General features: G+C 37.7%; 1 protein-coding gene across 2 annotated transcripts; it reads right to left on the bottom strand.

Moving 5' to 3' along the window:
• Positions 1–166: 166 nt before the first annotated feature.
• On the bottom strand, positions 167–22,510 carry inpp5b (inositol polyphosphate-5-phosphatase B). Of its 2 annotated transcripts, XM_028581212.1 has the most exons (23): positions 22,222–22,510; positions 21,191–21,270; positions 20,749–20,846; positions 20,564–20,593; positions 20,347–20,457; positions 18,841–18,954; positions 14,353–14,443; positions 11,877–12,047; positions 9,259–9,360; positions 8,869–8,983; positions 7,252–7,368; positions 5,724–5,911; positions 5,298–5,409; positions 5,087–5,196; positions 4,371–4,506; positions 3,446–3,556; positions 3,021–3,186; positions 2,473–2,708; positions 2,017–2,124; positions 1,352–1,436; positions 1,085–1,212; positions 858–969; positions 167–368 (listed from the first exon to the last, which is right to left on the bottom strand). In XM_028581212.1, exons 1-23 carry the CDS (start codon positions 22,276–22,278, stop codon positions 259–261), a joined length of 2,688 nt encoding a protein of 895 aa, XP_028437013.1. In that variant the 5' UTR covers positions 22,279–22,510; the 3' UTR covers positions 167–258. The 2 variants fall into 2 exon arrangements, with proteins under 2 accessions (XP_028437013.1, XP_028437014.1); XM_028581213.1 differs by lacking the exons at positions 18,841–18,954; positions 20,347–20,457; positions 20,564–20,593; ... (1 more) ...; positions 21,191–21,270; positions 22,222–22,510 and adding an exon at positions 17,396–17,536.
• Between the last annotated feature and the right edge of the window lie 3,859 nt (positions 22,511–26,369).

Raw genomic sequence — 26,369 nt, 5'->3', positions numbered from 1 at the left:
GTTAAAAATTGTTAGGTCTCTTCAGATGCTTAACCATATACAATAAACTCTATATCAACAGATCACAAACATCTGCTGCGTGAAACAAACTAATATCCGATAAGAACTGTCACTTACAGTAATTATACTAAGTATATCTATACAAAGAAAGAGCCATGAAAGAATATAAGAAATCATTACAGTTTATTTAAAATACTAGACTGTACAGTTTTTAGTGTTCGGCTTCAGCATGATGGACAAGAGGGAGAAGTCCTCTATCTAGGAGGAGCCTTGGGCCAGGAAGTGCTGAAAGAACTCCTGAGTCTTCCTCTTTTCTGCAAGATCCTGCTTCGTAGGTGACCTCAGGAGCAAGGAGGCAAAAATGGTAGCTATACAGAAAGAAAATAAATTATTCATATAGTATTACAAAGGGTTCTTTTTCTGAGTTGTAATGTTATCTTTATTAGCAGGGTTTAACTTTTGTGGCAAAAAAGATGAGAAGACATTCAATGTAAAATATATATATATTTTTTTTTCTTCAATAATTACCATATGTACATTGGATGTTGCTAGAATTCTTTCAGATGCTATAATTTAGTTCAAATTCAACCATAATTTATACTGGATAGGTTAGGTGAGCATACATTCTCTTTTCCAAAAACTGCCTGTTTTACACCAAGCAGTGAACAGATATTAACCAACAGTCCTTGATCATAAGCTGAAGAGAATAATTAACAGGATTTTCCTTCATTTTCTAATGCTTTATTTGTTAGTTTCTCTTCCCTTACTCAACATGCTGACAAAAGCACAAAGCAGCAGCTAATAGTAACAACACATTCACAATGAAAGAGACTGTGCAACCTGCTTCCTTTTCTTACCCAAGATGTTGACATCTAATCGATTACTTGCGGAATTCTTCAACAGCTCACGGAGGAAGGCAGCTAAATAGTTGAACACATTTTTATGGCACTGAGGTAGCATGGAAATAACCTGAAAACAGAAGAAATTAACATATTAAACAAAGCTAGGGATTAACTTTTATAATTTAACACATCTTGGAATAGATTAATGGTGACCAGCGATTAACTCAAGCTGTCTCACTCACTTTCTCACACTGACTGGCATTGGAGCAGATTTCTAGGCACTGCTGGTAAAAGGAGTAGGGAACCACAGGCTCTGGGAGGGCATCTAGGAAGAGAAGCAAGGCCTCTGCCACTGAATGGTTACTGCCCGCTACAGGTCAATACAGAATCAAGGACATAATTATTGAGCATTGGTATATATAAACAGTGCTATTTAAAAACTTTTTTTTTTCAAGATTAACAGTTTTTTTTCCACTAATGGTTATGATGGCAATAGTGTTGAAGGATACGAAGAGAATCTGGAATGCCAGTGTCAAGGCAATCCCTTATTTCTGCAAATTCACTCCGGAGCCCAGGTTGCTGAAATATGTCTTCCTGCATATAGAGGACAGTCAATATTAAATCTTTGATTCCTTAAAAAGCACAGTCATTAAACCAAGGAGCTTAATTACAAATAGGTTAACTTGGGCTGAAGAAAATTTTCTTTTGGTTTGACTTTAAAACTAAAAGCACAATCCTATGTTTAAATGTTTAAAAATAAAGATGAATTCCCCTCACCAAATCAATTCAGACTTAACGAAGATATTTGGCTTGCTAGCACAACCACTTAAGCCAAAAGTCAGACAAAAGATCTGCAGATCAGTTAGTTTTTGTGAGTTTTTAGGATGTGCATACCGGTTTGTCTTAGGTACAACTACAGAGTATCTTTGTAGACTCAAGAAAAATCTTGAAAACATTTTATATTATGCTTTATTTATTTTTTTATTTTTATACTTGTGACATGCAGTGACTTTCATTTATTTGTCGTTCTATGAAAGACACAAAAAGCTTGGAAGGAGACCAAGAGTTATATAATTCACAAGAAAACTGCCCCCCAAGAAACAAAATCGGACTATAGTGTTCTTTGATTTTATTATAGCACCAAAATAGAAGCTCCAGCAACACATTTTCTTACCTGTTTGAGGGCATTGCGGAACAAATGATCCACCATCATCCAGAGTTCTTTAGGAATGTCTAGAGGCTTTTCAGTGTTTACTGCATTTTCACCTCCAGACATCTTTGCCTGATGTTAAGAACAAACAAAGCAAAGAGAAACAGTTCAGTTAAAATCAACTCAACATAACAAACCAGCGTGTTTCAGCGTTCAGCCAATAACCGACAAGAAGGATTTGGGGTGGGGTTGGGGGGGTGGTTAGTTCGCTGAAGCACTGAAGGGAGGGGGAGGGGACGGGATGAGGAGGAGGGAGGGGCAAGCTAGCCACATTTTGTTTGAAAATACTTCAACAAAAATAACGTCACCCAACATTGCTTAGAGCACCTTTAAAATATGAAACACTATAAATTAAAGCTGTGGTGTCTGAGACAACCTTGGAAGGAGTGGAGGTATTTCAAGTACATTGGGGGCACTAACCACTTCGCGCAGGGTCTCTTGCGACATGTCCTGAATGGGCTCCCTCAGCTGACACAATGAATGGATGGAGGAGCCGTAGCAGCTGGGCAGGTAGTTTCCTATCACAGAGATAAAGTAGTCCTTGCCACGCTCCAGGTGGAGCACCAGGATGTCTTCGATCTGCTCCTTGCCAGAGTTAAGTTCAGGCGCTGTTGAGCGGTTTACAAAAACCTCAAGCTCAATGTCCACAGAACCACCTAGATGTTGAGAGAGATGCACAAATCAAATAAGGGGGAGGGCTGAACTGTCAATTCAGGAATTGATGCCTGCTGACCCAGTGAGTTGTTATGCTGGGTTAAGGTCTGTTTGAGGATTTGTAAAGCACCAAGGCATCTCTAATCTGATTACTTAATTAGCAAACAGACAGAAAACCTGCCACTGTCAGTCAAAATCAAAGAGATCTGGCCTCATAGCTCATAGTGTACTTAATTTCAAGGCAGGACAATGATGCTTTATGAAATGATAATGATAAATATGTGACTAAAATGCTGACTTTATATGCTACTCACCCTTAGCGATAAAGCCTTTGGAGGGGTTGGCTGTGAGCCAGGGCTTGCAGTATGTGGGCTCATTCGGCTTCTGGATAAATTCAAACTGACACGGGACCTGCCCGTCATTGACGAGGCTCAATGTCTCTGCATGGTGCTGCATGTATTTCACGTCCTTAAAGTGGAACTAAAATAAGATGGGAAAGGGTCATGAGGCAAGACGGAAAAATTCTACTCCTTCTACATTTCATGTAAATGTATCCTTTGAATATCTGGATCAGACTCACAGCCCAAGATCAATACACATCTTCATTAGTGGTGGTTAACTTACTGAATTCCTCAAAAGGAACATAATGAGAAGAAACATTCATTGTACAAGATGTATCAGAGAGGTATTACAGCTCCCATTACACTATAATAGGACTAAATGTGATAGGAAACTTTACCTCTCGCTTGGACAAGGTTACAGATGGAATACACTCATTCTCCATTTTGTCTATATTGCGTACAATCTCTTCAAAGGTCTTTTTATAGGCCTCAGCATTTACTTTCTTGATCTGTAGGAACAGACAAAAAGATGGCAAAGAAACAATGCAAATATCAGTGTTATGTGACCCTTATATAATACTGTAATAGAAATGTGTTATGGCCTTAGCAAAAAATAAGAGCCTATTGACGTGAAGCGAGCATATAGTTATATCTTAATGCACTTTTTATTGATGTATAATCTCTTCTCTCCCTCCCTACTTTAAAGTGCTCATATTATGCTCATTTTCAGGTTCATAATTGTATTTAGAGGTTGTATCAGAATTCAGAAGTGTATGTGGTTTAATTTTCAGAAAACACCATATATTTGTTGTACTGGACATTGCTGCAGCTCCTCTTTTCACCCTGTGTGTTGAGCTCTCTGTTTTAGCTACAGAGTGAGGCATCTCACTTTTGTACCATCTTTGTTGGGAGTCGCACATGCGCAGTAAGTACTGCTAGCTAGTCAATTGCAGAGCATGAGGGTGTACCACGCTAGCAGCTAGGCGAGCATTCTAACGTGTGTTATAAAGTGACGCACGTTCATCACGGAAGTAAAGGCTGGACTATAATAGAGCTGTTTGGAGCAGTTTGTGAACAGTGTTTTCTGTTGGAGATGGTAAGTCCCTTGGGGTGGACTTTGTGCTTTTTCACTTTGTAAACTTATAACGTGCACAAAAAGATATACAACACAATAAAGGACAGGGGAAAAGCCAAAAGGCATAATATGAGCACTTTAAGTATGTATGAGTTTTAAAAGGACCACTGCATCTTTTTCAAACCATAAGAAATTACCGTAAATGAATGAATTTGAGATGAAACCAGGAAGAAGGATGAATTGTTTACCCCAATGACAAGCAGGGAACTGACTGGTTTGTGGTCACTGGTCTTCAGAGCCATGTGACTCTGATAATGCTGTTGCACGATGTTCTTCCCTCTCCACAGGATACGGTCACACCATGCAGGCACGCGGCATTTTTCACTTAATGCAGAAGAAGGAACAGATGTTAATTCTCAAGTATGTTTATTACATGTTTTACTATACAAAGTATATAAATCCATAGGGCAAAACATTAGATATGTATTACAGTGTATTTGTACATTCATCAAAGGTAATGAGGTAAAAGAGTAAAAGATAACCACACAACACTGCTCGTGTGATTTAGGACCACATTCACTGTGAAGCATGTTTATCGATAATGTTAACTGATAATGTGAAAACTGAGTGGCTAAAGTGATTTATTAAGGCCACCAGAGCAAAGTGTGTTGCTGTCTTGTGATTCAATTTAAGAAGCCCCTTCACGTTTACCAGGTAAAACATGTAAGGCAAGCAAACATTGGTACAGAGCAGAGTCCGATTAATGAATGACCACGTCCCTCTATAAATGGAGAGATGTTTGTTGGTAGACTAGAAAGCTTCCATAAACATTCACACGAGAAGTTTCATTGTTGGAGTACTTCACATTTCAATTATCCTTACTTAAAATATTAACATCACTGTATCATTGAAGAATGATCTCCTTACTAAAAATGTTCCATTCGGTTTTGAGATTTGAGATTACCTTGTATCCCACTTGTCAGAACCGGTGTCATATTTGTAGGTGGGCTGGAAATCAATATCTCCCTCCGCAAAGCCAACAAACACGGCCTCCTCATCGATCTGCCTCTTGAGCTGATGACCATATGCAGCTGATAAGTATCACTACTCCTTAACACGAATGATGAGTAAAGACCACTTTAATTGCAGAAAGAAGAGACCATCATGGATATTACCTGATCGTAACTGTGGAGCGTTTCAAAGTCCTTCTTGCCAATTAGCTCCTTTACGTTGGAGACGTCAAGTTCACTGATCCTGTAGTTGAGGTCCCCAATCCATAAAATCACACTGGTGAGTAACAGAGAGACAGAGGAAGAAACATGGAGATAACTTGAAAATGGATAAAATATTTTCACAGATGATGAATTAAATAATTTGCAAAATCTCATTCAGCTACTACAAATATAGCATACTAATCCTAAACTTAAATCCAAACATTTCTGGATTTCAAGCAATAAATCGCAGCAAAAGCAGTTTTATAATCAAAGTTTTGCAAGATAAATTCTTGATGTAGTGGCATTAAATAAAATGCAATAAATGTTTATAAAGAAACCACTTAATACATATGACACTGTAACTCTAATATTCCATTGGTTACATACTCATGCTTCATGATAGTAAGTGGAGGCTGGGACGGGTCAAGCTGGCGAAATTGGAGACGACTGCATATTTCCTTGTAGTCTTGATTACGTCTCTCGTATTCTTCAATGTGGGCAGCTAGGTGAGAGTTGACCACGCAGATATCAGAGTTGTGGAAGCGAAAACGGACTGCCACAGCACCCTTATTTCCCTGCGAATCAATGAGTCATTGAAAGAGAAATTTGGTCAGAATAATGTACGCAACACAACTAAAAGCTCCTGCAAACAGATTTAGAGAAAAACTGTTTTATATAGTATGCAGCTATAGATGCTCCCTTGCTTGACAGTAATCCGATATTATGCCAACACTTTGACACTTGGCATGTTTCAAATGGTTCTTGGTGCAGATTTAAAACCAGTCTCGCATTACTGCGGGAAAGGATGGAGCAACCTTACAAAGGCCCCCACTGGTCACCAGCCAGCCATCTGCTCTACACTGCAGGGACTGCTAAGTAAGCATGTCCATATACAAGACAAGAATAATCTATTCTTGAATAGTGCAGTTAAGTTGGGGATGCAGGGCGTAGCACTTAATAGATGAAGTACTAAAGCGAAGACTAGTTTGAAGAAGGAACCAGACAAGGCTGGCAGTAAAACAACACTGTCATTGTAGAAGCCCAAATGTTTTTTTTCTGCTTCATTAATTTGCTGTGATAGTCAATGATGTGTAAAGCTACTGTTGATACTTACTCAACACTTTATGTGTGTCTAACTAACATGCATGCATTTATAGGATGGCAATGGAAGGACTTTAATGTAAAGCCAAAGACAATCAGAGCAGACTGGGCTTTTCAGGAAGGTGGGCCAAGAGCTCAGACAGTGTGTTACAAGTGGAGGCACTGCAGCAATGGACAGTATGAGAAACAATGTTTTTTTTAACCTCAAAGCATGTAAACCTAGTCTAGGACACCCCATGAGTACACATATGACACTGAAAAGGTGTATAATAGGGGCTCTTTAAAGACTCTTCACCTAATGGTATGGTGAGTTTGTTAAGATGACTTTGGAGAGTGAAAAAAAGGCAGAGAAAGAAGCACCCAAATGGCAGGTAACACAAACTACTTTAGAGAGCACCTGGCCATATGACCTGACTTACTGCAAATTACATGTTGCAAGGTTCCTTGGGAGTTCTTTTTACTGCTCTGTTGATTGAACAGACTAAGTAAAAGCATGTTGTTGACAGAATTGAAGAAACCAACAAGATTGACTTTTTGTGATTCTTTATTCATACTGAGATCCCAGTACATGACAAAGCAGTCAAATTTACCTATACTATAATACAGCTATAACTGCTGCTACAACAAAACAACCGACATGGCTCATTGACGATCGTCAAACGGTATCGGCGACTAAAAAACAACATTGGGGCATCGCTACCTCTCAACAGCTTAGTGCTGTTTATGATTTAATATCTTATAATATACACAACACCAGTGAATCTACATGAGAACCAGTGCCTGAAAGGATAAGACCTGTGAAATCAGTCCTTACCATCCTTCCCATGATGCCGGTGCCCACAGTCTCAGCCTCCACATCAGAGATGAACTCAGCATGCTCCTTCTTTACATAGAAGATCAGCATGATGCCCACCAGACGCACCAACTTCACCTGTAGAAGATGAGTAGGTTTACAAATGTCATTTCATACATATACACGACAATTAACAGAGTAATGTTACCTCTAGATTCCACCAGGCGCGTCTGCGCTGCTTTTCAGACAATGCTCGTGATTCCACCAGCCTTGACGCAGTGCGTCCCAGAGGCCGCTCTGCTCCGCTAAATATACGTGCCATCCATGCGTGGTGGAATTCCATTTGCTTGATATTTTTATTAAATGGGCAGTCAGTGGAGTTTTTAATAAAGTTTTTCAGTTACAGATCAGCCAAGTGTGATTTAGTCAGAGGACTGACTGGATTAAAGTGCTCATATTATGCTTTTTGGCTTTTTCCCTTTCCTTTGTGTTATATATATATTTTTTGTGCTGGTTATAGGTTTACAAAGTGAAAAAGCCCAAAGGCTCTTACCATCGCCAACAGAAAAAAGTGTTCACAAACTGCTCTACTGTAGTCCAGCCTTTACTTCCGTTACTATACGTTATAATGCTCGCCTAGCTGCTAGCATGGCAAGCCCTCATACTCTGCTTCTGACTGGCTTGTAGTGCTTACCTAGTTACTGCGCATATGTGACTCCCAACAAAGATGGAACAGAAGTGAGATGCCTCACTCTGTAGCTAAAACAGAGAGCTCAACACACATGCAAACCTATCCTGGTACAACCTCTAAATACAATTATGAACCTTAAAATGAGCATAATATGAGCACTTTAAGAAATGACACGTCATTAAACTGCTTACGTGACTTACAAACCTGTTAGCCCTAAAATGACTAGGGAAGGAAGCCAGAAATCTAGAGTCTGAGTCAGCACTCTCAGAAAAGGGAAGTAGATGAAAGAATAACAAGAGAAAGACCAAAAAGTTACTTCAAATATAAGGCCAGACTAAGCTTATCAAATAAGCAGAACATGATTGTTCCTTAGGAATATCCTGTGTAATAATCCATGTAATGTACTTATGTACTGTATGTTATGTAGACAGTTACTTTGGCTACAGGCAGAAATCGCTGCTTAGTTATCTTCCAGTTTACTGTAACACAATACTTACATAATACAAACAATCAAAGAATGGGCTTATGGTGTTGTCATTTGTACATAGGGTTTATTTGGTTTGAAGTGTATTGTCTTCTTTGTTATTATTTTGTTGTATGGTCTTGAATATTGCAGTTACCGTGTCATCTTTTCTTGGTTTTTGTCTGGGTGGGTGGTAATGACGAGGGGGGGAGGGGGATTTGTTCATGCTGCAAATTGTTTGTTTTGTGTGTTGTGTTAAAAATAAATAAAAAATTGTTAATCATAAAAAAAAAAAACACAATCAAAAAAGAATAAGGTAAACGCCTCCATGTAAGAAAAAGCTAAACAAGCTCTACAGACAGATTGTAGTGGGCTTTGCACAGGCCCAGTTCAAATACCAACTTGTGGTTAATAACTATATGAATACAGGAAAAACAAGATTAAAGAAAAAGAAAAAAAAAAAAAAAAAAAAAGACTTCCTTACTAAAGCATACTTGGCATCTGGATGCAAGGCCTGGGACACAGCCTTCGTCCACTCCAGCTCTTTGGGGGTGTCATTGAAGAAGAAAGCCTCTTTGCTGAGGTCAAGCTCCTGAAAACTATCAGGAAGGACAAACGGTAGAGTTTTGATGTTTGAGCTTTACCCAGTACTTTCATGGTATTCTCAAAACTTTTTTACTCTTCCACACCAAAGAAGTAAACTGAAATGTAGACAGGATTACACATAGTGCTGAATCTGGGGGTGGGCATGTTCTCCTACTTAAAACAGGATCAACGGTTGCATAGATCTGTCAGAGCAGTATACATCTGTCTGTGTAATGGGATTAAGTGGAGAATTGCAAGGCTATTCTCCAGCAGGGTGAATGTGACTTACCCAATGCAGTACATGTCAGGAGGGTTCAGAGTGCAGCTCAGCCAAGGACTGAGGCTTTCTTTTGGTGTCTGTCCATTCACATTGTATGTGCCGAGAAAAAAGCTGAAACAAGACGGAGAAATAAGAAGTTGACACAAAGGAGAGGGAATATACAGCCACAGTTTGTTTGCCAACTATTTTGAGTTTATTCTGCAGACTGTAAGGGTCTTTTTTTTATAATTTACAGTTCACATCAGGGGAGAGTAAAATAGTCAAACAATGACCTCAATCTATATTAAGATGCTTTACTGCAGTACTCAATAGCTCATGTCTAGAAATGTTATAATATGTAGGTTGAATGAGAACAGCTGCCTTTTTCCAGCAATGTTCCAATTCATTCAATAGATAGTACACACGATCAGAATTGCTTGTCGGATATTCGAATAGTTTCAGAAGCCCCGTCCCGATGTCTGATAAGGGAGACCGTGTCCGACCATTTCTGTAACTTTCCAAAACGTACAATATGACATCCACGTTCACTTCGTGCAGGTGTGTGGAGGTAAGAAAGGAGCCAGGGTTTGAAATACTCTCTATAGCTCTAATTTTTGAAACAACTTTATCTGTCACTTTTTGGGTGTAAAAACGAGTGCATCACTTTGAATGTCTTCCAGGAGAGACTATATGAAAATGTGTGCCATTATCCCCATATTTTAACAATATCGCATCTCCCCTTCTCTGGCATTGTACTCCGCCTTTGTGTGTAGCCCTCCCGAACAACTAAAAAAACACTTTTGATTTCTGGCCTGGTTGGACTGCACAATTTAAGAACTAGTTCTGATTAAGTGTACCCCAGGCCTTACACTCCTACACAGTTACACCTCTGAGCTGTCTACAGTGCAAAGTGACAGTGGAGAATAAAAATAGTCTCATTTTCTGAGCCGCTCCACTGGAACTTAAGTAACTTGTTGAAGTGCACCTAAATTGTGAGAAATGGTAAGAGGGAGAGACCCAGCCATTGTCATTTACCTCCCCACTGAGATTTATTCTGCCGGTCCAGATTAAAAATCAGCTTCCTTCCATTCAATAGCTCTCTTCTCTGACCTTCAGGCAGCTACTGCTCTGCTCAGGCTGCTGCAAAGGGGCAGCTGTATTTTGTGATGACTGCCATCACACTGTACAACACTTTCTGTCCTAATGGCCCTTCCCTCAGCTACCTGGAAAGATGCTGAAGCTGTCTTTATACAATCATCTTGGATTGCTGCTTTTCTGAGCTTCAGGAAATCATCATACATATTCAGTACATTCTCAGTATGTACTGTAATATGAGATGAAAGCAGGCATTGCACAATGTAAAATGTTCTGTATATCTACTATTTCTGATAAAGGCAACTATGCAAGTTTTTAAGCCTTTTGTGCATTTCTTCAAAGCCTATTTATTGCTATTCATGTTTATGATATTCTTATAGTTCTTCAGTTTTACACTGAATAACATCCATGTTTTTGCATGTTTTAAACACAGCATATAGAGTATTTTCCTATTCAACAGTTTATTCTTTGCTATATTGTTTATATGGCTGCACATATGAAGGCACAGATGTACCAGCAGGAGGCAGTGTCAGCATCATAGCTAAACCATGATGCTGACTTCAGCAAATGCTTCTTTTTCAAACATTTGATACAAACAAAAACCCTCAATTAAAATCTCTAGGCCTTTACAAGGAAATGAATTAGGAGCTACAAACTGAGTTACAGCATGTTAATGCACTACATTGGTGCATTTCTTGACAGCGTCTGAGACAGTGCAGCGTAATTAGGCAAAGAGCTAAGTTCACAGAAATACAAACCCACAGTTGGTTAACTCATTCTTTTTACATAACACTTCTAGGATCCAAACTGTGCTGTGTAATCACAGTTACACTGTGAGCTCACACTGTTCCTGCACAAACTGTCTTTCCAACAAAGTTTAAGAAACAATTCTAGATTTTAACAGGCCAGCAGAGTACAGCTCAACACACCTATATAGTAGCCCCACCCAAAGTAGCAACACATACATACATACATACATACACACACACATATATATATATATATATATATATATATATATATATATATATATATATATATATATATATATATATATATACACACACACACACACATATATATATATATATATACATATATATATATATATATATATATACACACACACATATACATACATACATACATATATATATATATATATATATATATATATATATATATATATATATATATATATATATATATATATATATATATATATATATATATATATATACACACACACATATATATATATATATATATATATATACACACACATACACACACATATACATATATACACACACATATACATATATACACACACATATACATATATACACACATATACATATATACACACATATACATATATACACACATATACATATATATACATACATACATATACATACATATATATAATAAAAGATAGTCATTTGCTATTCGATTGCATCAGATCACCTAGTTCTACATCCACGTGCCTGCACCAATCTGCCAAACACATGTACATTTTAAAACACAACAAGCCGTTAAGAGTAAAGTACCTGAAGTCCTCCGGATAAGTATAAAGGTCCTCATTCTTCAGCAGCTCACACCTGATGAGGTTGTCGCGCAGGCCGAACTGCGGCATGGCCAGAATCTGAGCTTTGTTAGACGGGGTGTGGCTGGAGGAGCGCACCAGGTCATTCCGGTCCTCTCGACTGAAGATGCTCTGACTGAACAATAGCAGAATAGAAATAACAGTTAGGCGCGGGGATGAAAGACAGACCGAGATAGAAATAGGGTCATTTTGTCACTGGTGTGATCTTAGAGGGAACAAATTATCATTAACTGTGCATTTGTTTGGTTGTGTATGTATTGCCTGTTAACATTCATAGCCTGATGGTTACAAACAGGCTTGGTAGTGAACGACAAACGGATTTTGTGTTTCTAGCTGAGCTTGACCAGAAAATATTCGGTAAAAACAGATTGACAATGCTGTTTTGCCCTTATGTTCTCCGGGATGTAAGGTTTTACGTGGAGTGAGCATTGCGCTGGACTGGATAGCCTTTTAAATGCTACCTTGCTTGTTAGGAAATAACGGGGCTTACAGGCGAACCAGCTTTAAAAGTGACGTATTTTTTTTTTTTTTTATTTATTTATATATTATATATATATATATATATATATATATATATATATATATATATATATATATATATATATATATATATATATATATATATGTATGTATGTATGTATGTATGTATGTGTGTGTGTGTGTGTGTGTGTGTGTGTGTGTGTGTGTGTGTGTGTGTGTGTGTGTGTGTGTGTGTGTGTGCAGGGTTAAAGCATTCAACCTAGGGGAAACACTGCACTTTGCTCCAGACTAACAGCCTAACGTACAACAGAACACCACAGTGACAACAGGAACCCAGGCTACGCAGTGAAGCTCTATTTCCATGTGGTCAATATGGAATGAAGCTGAAGGGAGAGGAAGACATGTAATATGCCTGAACCCTGCAATATTCCAGGAATATGCTGTAACTAAACTCCATCTATAGAGTATAGGCATTCATTCCAAAAGTGGCAGCAGTGGATTCCAGGTTAAACAAAACAAAAACTAAAAACTAAACTGAGCAAATTTTACATTTATTAATTTACATTTTAGACTTTAACAACTTTAAAAATAATTGTCACACTTGTCACCAAGCTGCTGCCAGGCACGTACACAGTATGTTGTAAAACTGATGAAGGAAATGAAAGGAGGAATGCACTCATACTTCACACACTAAGTACATAGTATGTTTTAGGCTTTACTCAGTGTAATCTTAAAAATACCTACTTTAATACTTTTACTTGAGTAAAAGAAAAGGTACCCTGTAGTTTCCCACTATTCCACTGATCCAGGTGGTGGTACGCACCAAGAAAAGCAGCAATGCACCAACAAAAGGCAGGAAAGAAGACAGCTAGCAAGTAAACATGGATATAAACAATGCACGTTCCAAATAAAAAACAATCAGCTTTGCACACTGAAATGCATTTAACATTTTTGATGAGCCTCAAGGATACAAAAAACACATTTTGGTGAGTAACATTGAATGTAAACAAAAGCTACGTAAAGTTTTGTAAAGAGTTTGTAAACCTGAAGTGGTTTCACCTTTGTTCGGTTTCATTTCACGTGGAGAAAAATCAAAGCAAACAAAAATGCATTAAGACAAACCACGCAAGAACAGTCTCTTCGCTAATTGGTCAGATGTGTCTCGGGCGGGAGCAAGAAACTAAATACAGGAAGAACGCCCTGTGTTCTAGACTAGTGCATATTTCTCGCATCTCTATAGTCAAACCAGATCATTTCATTTAAATAATTCCCAGACGTTTTGCGAGCAACGTTACCTAGTCTGCTGCTGCTGCTGCTCTGCCGCTGTCTGTCTCAAACTTTAGCGACAGCTGGTTTGACCACAGAGATGCGAGTAGTGCGAACTTGACCACAGTATATTTCTGAGAGAAACATTGCAAGCTGCTACACTTTTCATGCTACGATGCATCGCAGATTGCAAAGCACACCTGACTATAGCAGACGTTTAGCTCAAACTTGTTGAAGTAGTTAAACTGCATTAAGATAATGTAATTAATAGTGGGCTTATTGCTATTTGCTGCAGAATGCTTAGCCTATATGTCAAGATCAAAGTTGGCCTATATAGTCACTCCAAAAATACAATTCAATCACAACAGAAAATATGCCTCATTGTGTGTAAATAGAGGTGAATAAATATATTAGTTTGTGTTGCAGCGGGAGGGGGGTGGACCTGCCCCCACTGCTAAAAAAAAAAATCCTAAAGGCAACACTGGACCAACAACTAACAACTGTAATAACCGAGACCACCTTCTCAATGTGGTCAGGGTGCGACTCAACCGAAATGAACAAGGCAGGTGTGAAAACACCCTACACTTTTTTTCTACCGCTATGTAACAAGACAGTCGTGTAAAGAGGTTTTGGTTTTGAGAGCTCCCACATGTGAATTAATAAAAAGGCCTTACCTCTCTGGGCTGGAATATGCTTTGGACTTGTGCGTGCCACTGTTAGAACCTTTCTCCCCTTCTATAGTTCCCTTTTTGTCTGATGATTTCTCTGTCCGGGGAGAGCAAGAGAGAAAAGGAAGATTAATTTGTTTTTTTACTTGTTTACAATGGTAAGTTACACAAAGCATAAAGGTAAATGGCAGCAGTCCTTTATAAAGCCCATCAGAACTGCCTGCACTTTGAATTACAAACATATACATGGTTTAAAGGTTGCCAGTTAAGAGACCATGTGTCAATGTGTCTTGACAGCTGCTGGGAGACCTTCCTATCAACATTATCTTAAACTCTGCCTGAGGTTTTGACAACCTGGGACGACTTACTCTAATAAAGAACCCAACCATGAACACACCCATATTTCCACTCTTTAATAACTGAGAAGGAGAATAAATTAAAGCTAAATATGACTAAGAATAAAAACAAACACAGACAGTAATATACGTGTCAATCATAAAAGTGACAAGTCAGGGCTCGGTTGTTGTAGTCAATCGACTAAGGCTGCCTTTTGCAGTCTGTAACAGTTATTGCATCCTAAGTAGCTGGATTTAATGGCCGAGTGTGAAGTATGAGACAGCATGGCCCCTGTCTCCTGCAGCTTGGCAGGGAACACAGCTGGCTCCTCTGAAAGGGAAAGCCAAGTTTTTTGAGCAGGAAATTGAACTCTGCAAAGTTATAGCAGGCTACATTAAGAGTGCACCAGAACAACAGCACTGTTTAACGATCCAAAAGATGAGATACACAAATAGGCTTCCATGTTTATAATCTTTTTATGAACATGACGTCGACTTGGCAAACTGAAAGCCAGTTTGTCTCATCACAACATCACAATCCCTGATGCATGTTTTCTGAGATGTTTGAGCAGCATTTAACGCAAGAACCAGTGGCTTAAATACACTATCATTAAATGACTGTACATGGGATCATATCATGATGTCAACAGTACTACTACTAATAAAATTATACAACTATTTTCATAACAAGGTCACAGGGGTAAGGAAATAAAACAGAGAATAAACCCGTGAAACAAAAGGGATTGGGAAATTCTTTTAAATAAATCCTATCCAAACAATGCAAATTAAAGTTAAAATAAGTCTGACTGACAAAGCTTTGCTAATCCCAACATCCCAATTTCTGATAGAAAGGTGTGATTTTTGCCACAGCTGTGTTGAATGCAGCGCTAAAGTCGGAGTCATTTACAACCAAAATAACTATTGCTTTTATCACTATTACCACAACTGGTGCAACATTATTTTTTGCTGCATCTTCATTTTACAAAGGTGACTCGGAGAAAAGGTCAACATGTCAGAAATGCTTATGCAGTTTGTTTCATTTTGTAAAAAACCAACAACAATGAAACAAGAACAAAAAAAGGTTAGGCTTTGCAAGGTCAAATATAAGGAACCACTTTTTGAAGTTTTAATTCAAAACCAGTGACTCTGTTGTTTGCGTGAACAGGAAAAGGAAAAGAAGATGGCCCTTTGTTTGACTGAGAAAACCACCAGCAAACTGTGAAATGCTTTTGGAAGTGGGCACAGCATGCTATATTTGAGACTGTGAAAATCTCCATTCGCACACAAAGACAAACAAGAGTTAACCGAGATATATATATATATAAAGACATCATGAGTAGGCTATTAATAAACTTATGATTGCAAGGACTCATAGAGATGGGTTCATCCTTTTATTTTAGCAAAATTAATATACAAAATCGTTCTACACTTTTCCTCAGTGAACTACACTGTATCTGGAAAAAGTAGAACAGCAGCATTGAAACAATAAACATTGTACCATACAAAACTGAGATTATCCTTGTAAAAATAAAGCAAAATTGCAAAACAAGAATTAAAACAAATGTGACTTGATTTCAATTCTCAAATGGTAGTTATACATGAGTTATGCACAGAACCCATGAGGCTTTTGTGTATGAGTACCTGATATATTTCATGGCATATTTTACATTCCTGCTCACGCTTTGAGCTAGCTAATGAGCTTAACTAAACGTTCAACCACAGAGGAGTCAGTTGTATGAAGTCTGACAAACTGCAATTTCACACGCTTATGCCTCTCGATCTGCGGTTGATCAAAAGTCAGCGTCAATGTCAAGTTGTCTTATCAGGTCTCAGGCTCTTAGTATTAAAACAGTCATAGCTTTTTAATTACAAGTGCACAAAGTTCAACACTGCACAACTTCCCTGATCTAAAAGTAATAAACTGCAGAGGAACCAATTTGGTGATGTCTTTTTATTCTCAACAGTAACGTTAGCTACATCTACTGTTGCAAATAATAATAATAAAAAATTTACCTCCTGCCTTAATAAAACGCTTGGATCATTTACATGACAGAGAGGCTTTTTCTCACAGGTGAAGGCAAAGCCGATTGTAAGCACCAAATCTCATTGCCAGACAGTCGGAAGAAAGTTAATAGACAACTGATCTTAGAGGATGAGCCACAAGGGAAAGTCTCCATCCGGAAACAGCTAGAAAATGAAACAGCACACTGCCTAAAAAGCAAGACAAAACAGTGTCCCAATAAATGACACAATTCGGTGTCACTATGAAATACGTTATTGCACCACCAACGACAACAGGTGTGTCATTTTCTGTCACATAGACAGACACAACACCATGACCAACCATTTAGCAAGGACAAACACTAGCCATAAGAGTATCCACCGTATAAGTGGGCATTCACGGTAGCTTTATATTGAGGTAGCAACAGGCTAACATTAATACTAACGCTATTAGGATAACCATTATTCCGCCTGACAAATACTAGCCCTTTAGCTAATCTGGCTAAAAAGCTAAGCTTCTTTGAAATAACCATAGGAAATAACAACTATCGTTAGCATAACTAATGTTACCGCCACGCTACTATTTGCTTTAGCATTAGCTAGGAAGCTATCTTATTAGCGTGGACTAGCGTGCTAAATATAGTGATGCGATGGCGTTTCCTTTCACTACTTGAAAAAAAAAAAATTAACACATGTAAGAATATTTTTCATACCAGAGTCTCTCATCATCACACTAGACATATCCATGCACAGCTTCCACGCATTCTGTGCATAAGAGCAATGTCCACTTTGTGTCAGACCTGCCCATGCTAACGTTTTAGTAGGAGGAGTTTACCTCGCTCTGCTGCAGAGACAGGAGGCTGAACAAACAGAAATAGACTATTCAGAAAATGCTTCATCATATCAGTATTACATCGGGAAGTTAAGCTCATGCACTCCAAGAAGACAAATACATTGTGTACGCCTTTTGTTTAAATACAACTGGGAAAATATGTCCCATATAGCCTATTAAAACACTGTAAGAGCCAGTTTGATGAAAAATGTGGTAGCCTATGATTTGCATGAACATTAGACTTTTGTGTCTTTCTACTTTTGCATACATGTCATAAACAGCATGGCTCTAATCCAGCAAGCAAAAACATAATGTATGAAATCTGGGTGAAATGGGCCATCAACATGTAAGACAAATTCCACAAACTAGCATACAAATGTACATTTCACAGCATGACTTGTGAGATCTCATATGGAATTTTGTTGCAGATTTTTTTATATGTGGTTGTATTTTCTGCCTGATCTAATTTTACATTATAGGTAGAAGGTACATTACTTTAACCCTCCATTGTTTAACCAAATGTTGTTATGGGTCAAAAAAAAAGCATGCTTTTGCTGTTTAAGCTCCAGTGTGGAATAAATTGACCCTCAGTATCAATCAATCAATCAATCAATCAATCAATCAATCAGTCAATCAGTCAATCAACGTATTTGTCACGTGAAATCGTATAAGATACAATTCCAGTAAAATGTAACATCAGTTCATTAAAAGTCTGTGCCAAAAAGCTTTTAAAAACCTACCTGTATAGTATATTCTTTATAACATATTACTCCAATGATGTTATGTTTTTATTTTTTTTATTTAATTTGTTTTAATAATGTTTGATCATACCCTGAAACCACAGGTGTTATTAATAACATTAATAATGACTGCATTCAATTTAGTTCTGCCAGGCCCATTACACTGCTGTTGTACATCATCGCTTTCTGTCTTAACACTTAAATGGAATGGAGATATGGTTATTTACACGTTATTCTTTCCTGCTATGACACGTCAAACCTATTGTGTGACTGGTGTCGTTCTCCACATGGCTCTCTTATGAGTACTTTTGTTACAACTCATATGCAGGTTGGGCCAATTGCATTTAAAGGAAGTGGTAATTGCATAACGGCCCAGTTTTATTATGCAACCCTCTAATGTAGACTTTTATCCCTGTTTGGCTATCAATCCCCAAAAAAGAGAGATAAAGAGATAAAGCAGGGCATTTTTTAATCTACTGCACAAATACTGGTAGACCTAGCATTTCAATTGATAATCATTTATAAGTTTTATTGGACATAAAGATACTGGCTGGGAAATTCTACAAATAGAACTAAGATGACAAACCTTTTTTCTGGTGCTGGTTGAGTTTGTTGACCGTTGTGCCGAGGCCTCTGGTGGCTTTGTGGTACTTGCTGATCCACTCAAACTTTGGTGCCTGTGTGGTTGTCTTGCAAACATCTGAAGGAAGACAGACAGAGAGAGTGAGAGAGAGAATGAGAACAAGTTAATATGATAATATAGCACAAACGCAATATTGGAGAATATTGGAGTGGAGAATGTAAGCTTGATGGTGTTTTAAGCCCCCAACGTCTCGTTCCAGGCAGAACTGCGACCGTTGACTTCAAGGCACTCTAACCCTAACCCTAACCCTAACCATAACCATAACCATTGCCTTATTGACTTCAAGGCAGCGCTGTGAGTGTTGACTTCAAGGCACGTAACCCTAACCTTAACCCTAACCATAACCATTGCCTAATCCTAGTGCCTTCCAGGCAGCTTTCTATATCTTGCTCTTTCATATCTGCCTCTCCTCCTAGTTTGTAAGACCACCTTCACACTTTGTGCCTACTGCTTTAAGTGTGATTACAAGATACAGGTGCTGCAGTGCATAAAACAGATCTCTCTTTTAGCTGCTTACCTTTACTGTTTTTCACACTCTTCCTTGTTACAACAACAGGTGCCAGGTCATTTAATCTTTCCATTACTGGTATGCGTCATCAGGTTAAAAGCATGTGTGGCTAATCTTAGAGCACCACAAAAAAATGTAACACATACAACATATCAGACTTCATCCGTGTTCACCATGAAAAATAGTGAGCCAGTGGCGAAAGTGACACATCTCTTACAGAAGCAGACGGTCTATTAACCTTTCAATGGCCCATTAAATTCAGATGAACAGCAAAAAGTAATTCACAAGGCATTTAAAAGAAAGATGCAAGTCCTTTTTTCAAGCAGTTTTACAGAGTACACCATCTAAACTCCACCCCTTCTCTCTCTATCTGTCTATGTAATGTCTTTCTTTTTTGTCAGCCATGTCTCATGTAACCAGTAACTGACAGATGAAGCGACATCACCGGTTTGTAGTTCTAAAATAAGCGTAAGTTATGAACCACAGCCACCTACAGTCTCACAAATTTATTTGTGTACTGTTTTTAATTTATTTTCGAGTAAACTAATGTCAAATTATAAAAAACAAAAGGTATTTTATAGCTTGCTACATAATGTAACCTCAAGGCAATTGAAGACTGGCTGAGCAGGTTTCTGTCAAACAGAGGCTTAGAGCAGACTACTTGTACTTCTTCACACGTGGATGCCTCCCATATTGTTCAGAAAAGAAAATCTGAAGATATGAACTACTAAACCCAAATGTATATAAAGAGGAGAGGGTCCATGTTACTGCACTTTATGAATAAATTATATTTTTCCACACATATTCATGGCTTTCAGTGGTATCCTTGACAATGTCATCTTAGTTAAATGCTAAATTTTCAAAGGGGCTTTCTTTCGTCTCATCAAGCAGTTACAGATATGTAATGTAAAAATATCACACATCTCCGAGGGCTGACCTACCACTCCACACCCTGTTGACCTCGCTAAGGAAGAGCCGGGAGTGGGATCCAAAAGGAAGTCTGAGCTCTAATTCCTCTTCCTGGTAGCTTACTTTCATTTTAGTATCGGCTCCTAGAATCGGATGAACACAGAAAAAAAGACAATGTTCAGTTTCATGCAGTGTACCAGTTATGTAGCGCATAATGATCAAGGTGTAATGGAAATGAGGGTTACTCACCCACAACCGCAAGTTCCTCTGATGAGGAAACTAAAAAGAGTGCAGCATGAGAAATGTGTTAGGGCACTTCAGAGAAATTACTGTCCTGCCATTTTTAACTAGAAACAATAGTTATCTCAAGAAACACATTATTAGTTCTCATTTTTAGTTGCCAGTCTGAAAATAAAAATACGAAAGCAGCTCACCCTCCACGACAGCAAAGTCGAGGGAGATGGGTATGATGTCCTCCAGTGACACGTCATCAGCAGTAATGGCCATCCTTCGATGGGTATAAATAAAGATTCTACAAAATATTACAATTGGATTTAGTTAACAATCTAAAGGCACTTGCATGGGTGGACACAGTAAAAACCCAACTTTTATTAAAATACAATGCAAGCCAATACCCTTGCAGCACTGCAGTATTTACTACCATTTTCATATAATATATAATTTTGGTTACTGTGTCAGACAGATTGATGCAACTCTGTGGTCATTTTTAGGCCAGTTTCTGGCCTTGCCCTGGATTGCATGATGATGTCACTCCCTCTCTTTACAAAATGACATTGTTAGCCTTTGAATACAACCATAGTCAACAATACACAGAAGGCATATTATAGCCTATTTGTGGTATCTTTTAAAACTCACGCATGCTCTTTTGTAGACTCCACCAATCCCAGCAGTCTGCTCTCTGTAGTGTTATCAAAGAAGACATCGCATTGGACAGCATGTTTGTAGTTTAGTTAAGGATATAGAGGAAATACTGTATGTTCATGTGTTCCTTCAGTTGCACCTTTGATATTTCACCAGGAAATATAACCTTCCTCTCAATTTAACTCATTTTTTTCAGTACAATGGGCCACATTTTAAGTTTGTTTCCTGCAGTATAACAAGTGGGACTTGTCCTTGAGTATTTCAATTGTATGTTAATTCCTCTACATTTCACAGGGAAATATCATACTTTTTTTTTTACTCTACTACATTTATCTGACATCTGTATTTACATAACAAATGCATAATTTACATATTAACCATATTATCATATTATAAAATATGATACAATCTTATAGAACTACCCAGCAGTGTGAAAAATAGCAAAGATTAGCTCCTCCTCGACAACATGCAACATTAAAAAGCTGCTTACATGTTAGTGGTCATTAATAATAGTCAAATATTATATAATTCCGCTGCATAAAAAGTACTTTGATTTGTGATACTTTGACTTAGCCTAAGTAACATTATGAATGCAGGACCTTTACTTGCATTAGAGTATTTCTTGTGACGTATTGTATTGAGTAGGTTGTTGTGAAGTCTTCCACCACTACCAACTATGAGAAAGCAGTAGCTGGTGACACAGAGTTGCCATCTTGTGGATGAAAGGTATGACGACAAACGTTGGCCCAAATCCCTGGGAAGTCGCACCCGTCTAAACCTACACTAGTGCTATAAACGTGCACTGTAAATACCTAGATTGAAATCACAGCCTAAGTGAGGTTGTGCTGTTTATTCAGATGGATGTCAACCATGTGGCTGAGACTTTAATCTTAGGCTACAGTCCTCTCTCCTATTATTCTACAATGGAGTTAGTTCAATGTAGTTTGAAGCAGGTAGCCTAGCCTAATCCTTCGTTTGAAGTGCTCATAATCCATCAATCACCATATGGATGTCCCAAAGGATACTATGATGCAGTTTTCGTCCCTTTCCAACGTTTCTTGAATTGCGACGGATTGATCCATAGCGAAGACTTGTGTGACAACTTCTGCCCCCACGCTTCCCAGACGAAACTATCCGGAGGTGTTTGAGTAACTAGTTATCCTATTACTCTCAAAGTGCACATCAGAAGAAGAGACACTTCAGGGGCCTCGTGTAATCCGACATTATATATTCCTCTTCGAGCCAGATGTTTTCCTCTTCTTCTTCTTCTTCCTCCGTTGCTGGCCCGACCCAGTCTGACTGCCACGCACTGATTCCAGGATCGCCCTGTGCACCCGCGGTGACGTCACACCTGGGCTGTCATCAGCTCAGTTTGGTTTGGATTAGGCCTCAGGCTTTTGATCCAAAGAGGATTAGTCCTACAATAGAGCCCTATCCCAATTCCTACAAAGTTATATCAAAGCTTTCAAGGAGGTTGGATGAGCCATCAGGTCAATTAGGTTTAACGCCTTTGTGATACATTTATAGGGTTAGGGTCACATACATTGATGCAGTTTAAAAATAAATATAATATTGCATTTCTGTGTCAATTTTGTTGTAAAGTAGTGAACTTTTTTCTATTTGCAAATAGAAAAAAAGTTGAAAATAGTTGCAAATAGTAAAAAACCTATACTACATTTTCTCAGAAGCATCACTGGCCTATCCACAGACTAGCCACACTGGACTTACTGGATTTTCGAATCTGATGTCCATATTTGGGAGTTAAAAAAAAATTAAAAAATCTGATAATGATATATAGTAATTTAAAAAAGAAAGAAATAAACAAGAAACATAAACAACAGCAATCTTGACAAACAGGATAGCGGGTCATTTTACAATGTAAAAATCAAATTGTCAGTGCTCTGAGGACAAACTATATGTAATGGTGACACTGTCACTGACAATTTCTCATTACCCATTGGCTCACAGATACCTATATAACTGCAATAAGCTAGACTCATATATTGGCCTAGACGACTTAATGATTTTTGCTCTAGCACAGGAGTCATGCAGGCAGAACTGTAAAAGGGAGAGAATATCCAATGTTCTGCATAGTGGCCTCAAACCTGTTCTTACTGAACTGTAGGAACAACATTTGTATTTGAGTATGAGAACTGTTTCAAATCAGGTTTAAAAAGTATTCAGATCCTTTGGTCTTCGTAAAGACCCTGCATTTAAATTCCCATGTAAACTAGAAGTTTTCTCAGTAAAATGTCTCTTCTGTCAGACTGCTAAAGGGCTCATACACATCTGAAATGTGACAGGGGGCCCCAACTAGACACTGCTTTTTTGTAATAAAGGATCACAAGCTAATACAGCAATATATTGTATTTGATAAGCTTATCTTGATTTAAAATCCTATTCTTAAAAGTAACCAGCAACTGCTGAAATGTAGTGAATTAGAAGTAAAAGAAAATGGAGATAGTCAGGTAAAGCAAAAATTGTACTTCATAGATGTAGCCTTCTTAATTACTTTCCACCACTGTTCTCTGGAAGCTACAGACGTTCTGGAAAATGTGAGGAATCACTTACCTAACCACTTGATCCTTTTAATTGTTTTCTAACTGCTCTTTAATGTTTTATGTAAAGCACTTTGAATTGCCCTGTTGCTGAAATGTGCTATACAAATAAAGCTGCCTTGCCTTGCCTTGCCTTGCCTTGATTCAGTTAGCCAAAGGTTGAAGAAAACATAACCAAGATAAAGATTAACACAATTAATAATGTAATAATTCTGCTGGAATTTTGTGGAACATTTAGGTGCTATGAGCCACTAGAAATGTCCACCCCTTTCACCCCACTCAAATATGTGACTTAATCAAATTATGATTCATGACATATCGTTTATTAGATTAATTTCATTTTCAGGCACAATCAAAATTTTATACAGTACACAAAACTAGAATAAATTGTTTGTTGTTAAATTCTGATTTCATTTAACATTTACATGACACCATATACCTTAAAATATACTTTGTAAACCACACAATATAGACATCCAATTCACGATTCACAAAGATATTAGACAAAAAGTAGCCAAAAGTACTAAATTGCACATTTCATTATGATAGCATCTACAACAATGATTCAGCAAACTTTCACAACACTCTGTAACAGCTCAACATTTGTGTTTCATAAAATGCATGTAAAGTCATAGCTGCGTCACTCTCACAAAGGCTCAAGATGATAGGGAGAGGTTTTGGTAATTAAACATTCATAACCATGTTTAACATAAAATGTTGTGTTTAGGCTCAATCACTCATGCCAAAATTAAACTAGAAACTGTTGTTGTCTTTCTTTAAGAAGACAGCACCTACATTCAATTACAGTTATGGGCAAGGTCATGGCTCAAAACTAATTAAAAGATGTTTAAAATGATTTCTTAAAGCTTAAAACAAAGTTTCTTTAAATATATAATTTTGTGAAATATAAAGGTGGTTCACACCTGAAATGTGAAGTGATGTGAAGACTGAGTTGCTTCTGGCCTGTTTTTCTTGATTCCCAAAGTTGACATAGTTTTTTATTTAGAAATACTGTTCAAAGACATTTTTCATTGGTCTTGAACCAGAGATAAAACGTAATTGGGAAATGTTAATAAAACAAGAAACAAAGTCAACGTTGTAACTTAGACTTTACATAATTCCATACATATATACATTACAATTGCAAATGAATATCAGTGAGATAAATGGGTGTCAATGAAGTAGTCTTATCCTATGTACTGCTAAGCGTATTGTAATGGAGGGACTGAGAGTTACACGAAGCTCTGATTACCTAATGACCTACACAGAAGCTGAGCACGCTCCTACTCAGTCACTCACAGCAGCAAAGTGATGGCGAGCAGGCAAATTAAGGAAGCAATCAATTCTTTGTGAAGATGAGGACCTCTTGTGGCGAAATTGGGGACATTCAGCGTGCCATTCAACATAAGACAGGAGGCTGAAGGGGTGGCATTGCAGCACTCCAGAAGACATGGAGGTACTGTGGAGGTCTTGCATGGGGTTTGGCCAGAACAGTTGGTGCAACCTGCTGTCCACTGGAAACTGGAATCTTTGGTCTCCTTTTTCAGCTGCAAAGGCAATAGTGAGTGAGAAAGAACAGTGCAGGGCCTACAGTACAAGTGGCTGAAAGTCTATGAGATATTTAAATGTTTGTTTCTGTCCATTCATTGTTGAAAAGACTGAGCATGTTTTATATATAGTAACACGTTTATATCATATATAGACAATCTGAGACACTTTCACACAGTATCTCATTTACATCTGTACATTTGTTTTTTGAAAAAAACGTTTTAAAACTTTGAAATATTAATATTTACTGTGATTTACAGGCATTCATAGACTTTCAACTAGAACACACAACATTTGGGATAAAATCTCTTTGAACAATGTAAATAAAGGCTATTTCTTTATAGTTTTTCATTTTTTATTCATTTTTCTGCAGTAGTTGTCTGTATAAATAGTGAAAGTTTTCAGGATTTCAAGATTGTTTTACCACCCTAAACTGTTTTATAACAATAGTTTGACCGATTCTTTTCTTGTATTTTGGGTTCCTTCCTACTTTGTTAAATTAACAAATTTGTTAAGGCAGTCTTTGTTTGTGCTGAAAAAAAAAACGATGCATGTGGGGCAAGGACATCTTTGCTAAGGTGCTAAACAAAGACAAAAATTAAAACATAGAAAGCCAGCATAAATGTACCAAAATGAACTTGGACTCCAGAGTGTTTCACATTTCAATCTTATATTTAGTAATATGGTATTTAATGTTGCTAGAGCAGTTCTCACCTGACAGTGGGGCTGTGAGGTGGAGCATATTTGGACTTGTTGGAATTTTGTGTAGCAATCTGTACCAGTACATACACCTGTATTGCATTTATTTCCCTGAAAAAACAACACAGAAGAAAGGATCATACTAAATCTCACATCACACTTGACTTACAATGTTTGATAAACTGTTATATAGTTCTATACTTCATAAAATATAAAATAATTGGCAGGAAGTTAGTATAACCACTGGGAATTGGTTAGGTAGGTAGGTAAATAGTGGTAGGTAAATATTGTATATACAATTTTCATTTCATTTTCATTGACAGCTGTTAGTCACAAAGACAATTTGTGCCTTTGTCCTTACTTTGTTT

This window comes from Perca flavescens, chromosome 6 (genome assembly GCF_004354835.1).
Source record: "Perca flavescens isolate YP-PL-M2 chromosome 6, PFLA_1.0, whole genome shotgun sequence".
In the NCBI taxonomy this organism is placed as follows: domain Eukaryota; kingdom Metazoa; phylum Chordata; class Actinopteri; order Perciformes; family Percidae; genus Perca; species Perca flavescens.
Note: the sequence above shows the minus strand (reverse complement) of the source record. Positions and strands in the feature narration are given on the sequence as shown.

What these genes read in the sequence shown, in the direction of transcription:
- inpp5b (XM_028581212.1), bottom strand. Translation starts at nt 22,278, where the DNA reads ATGGATCAATCCGTCGCAATTCAAGAAACGTTGGAAAGGGACGAAAAC. An exon ending in CAACCAGCACCAGAAAAAAG is followed by an intron (nt 14,444 to 18,840) that starts GTTTGTCATCTT and finishes CTCCCCGGACAG; the next exon opens with AGAAATCATCAGACAAAAAG. An exon ending in CTTACTATCATGAAGCATGA is followed by an intron (nt 5,410 to 5,723) that starts GTATGTAACCAA and finishes GTTACTCACCAG; the next exon opens with TGTGATTTTATGGATTGGGG.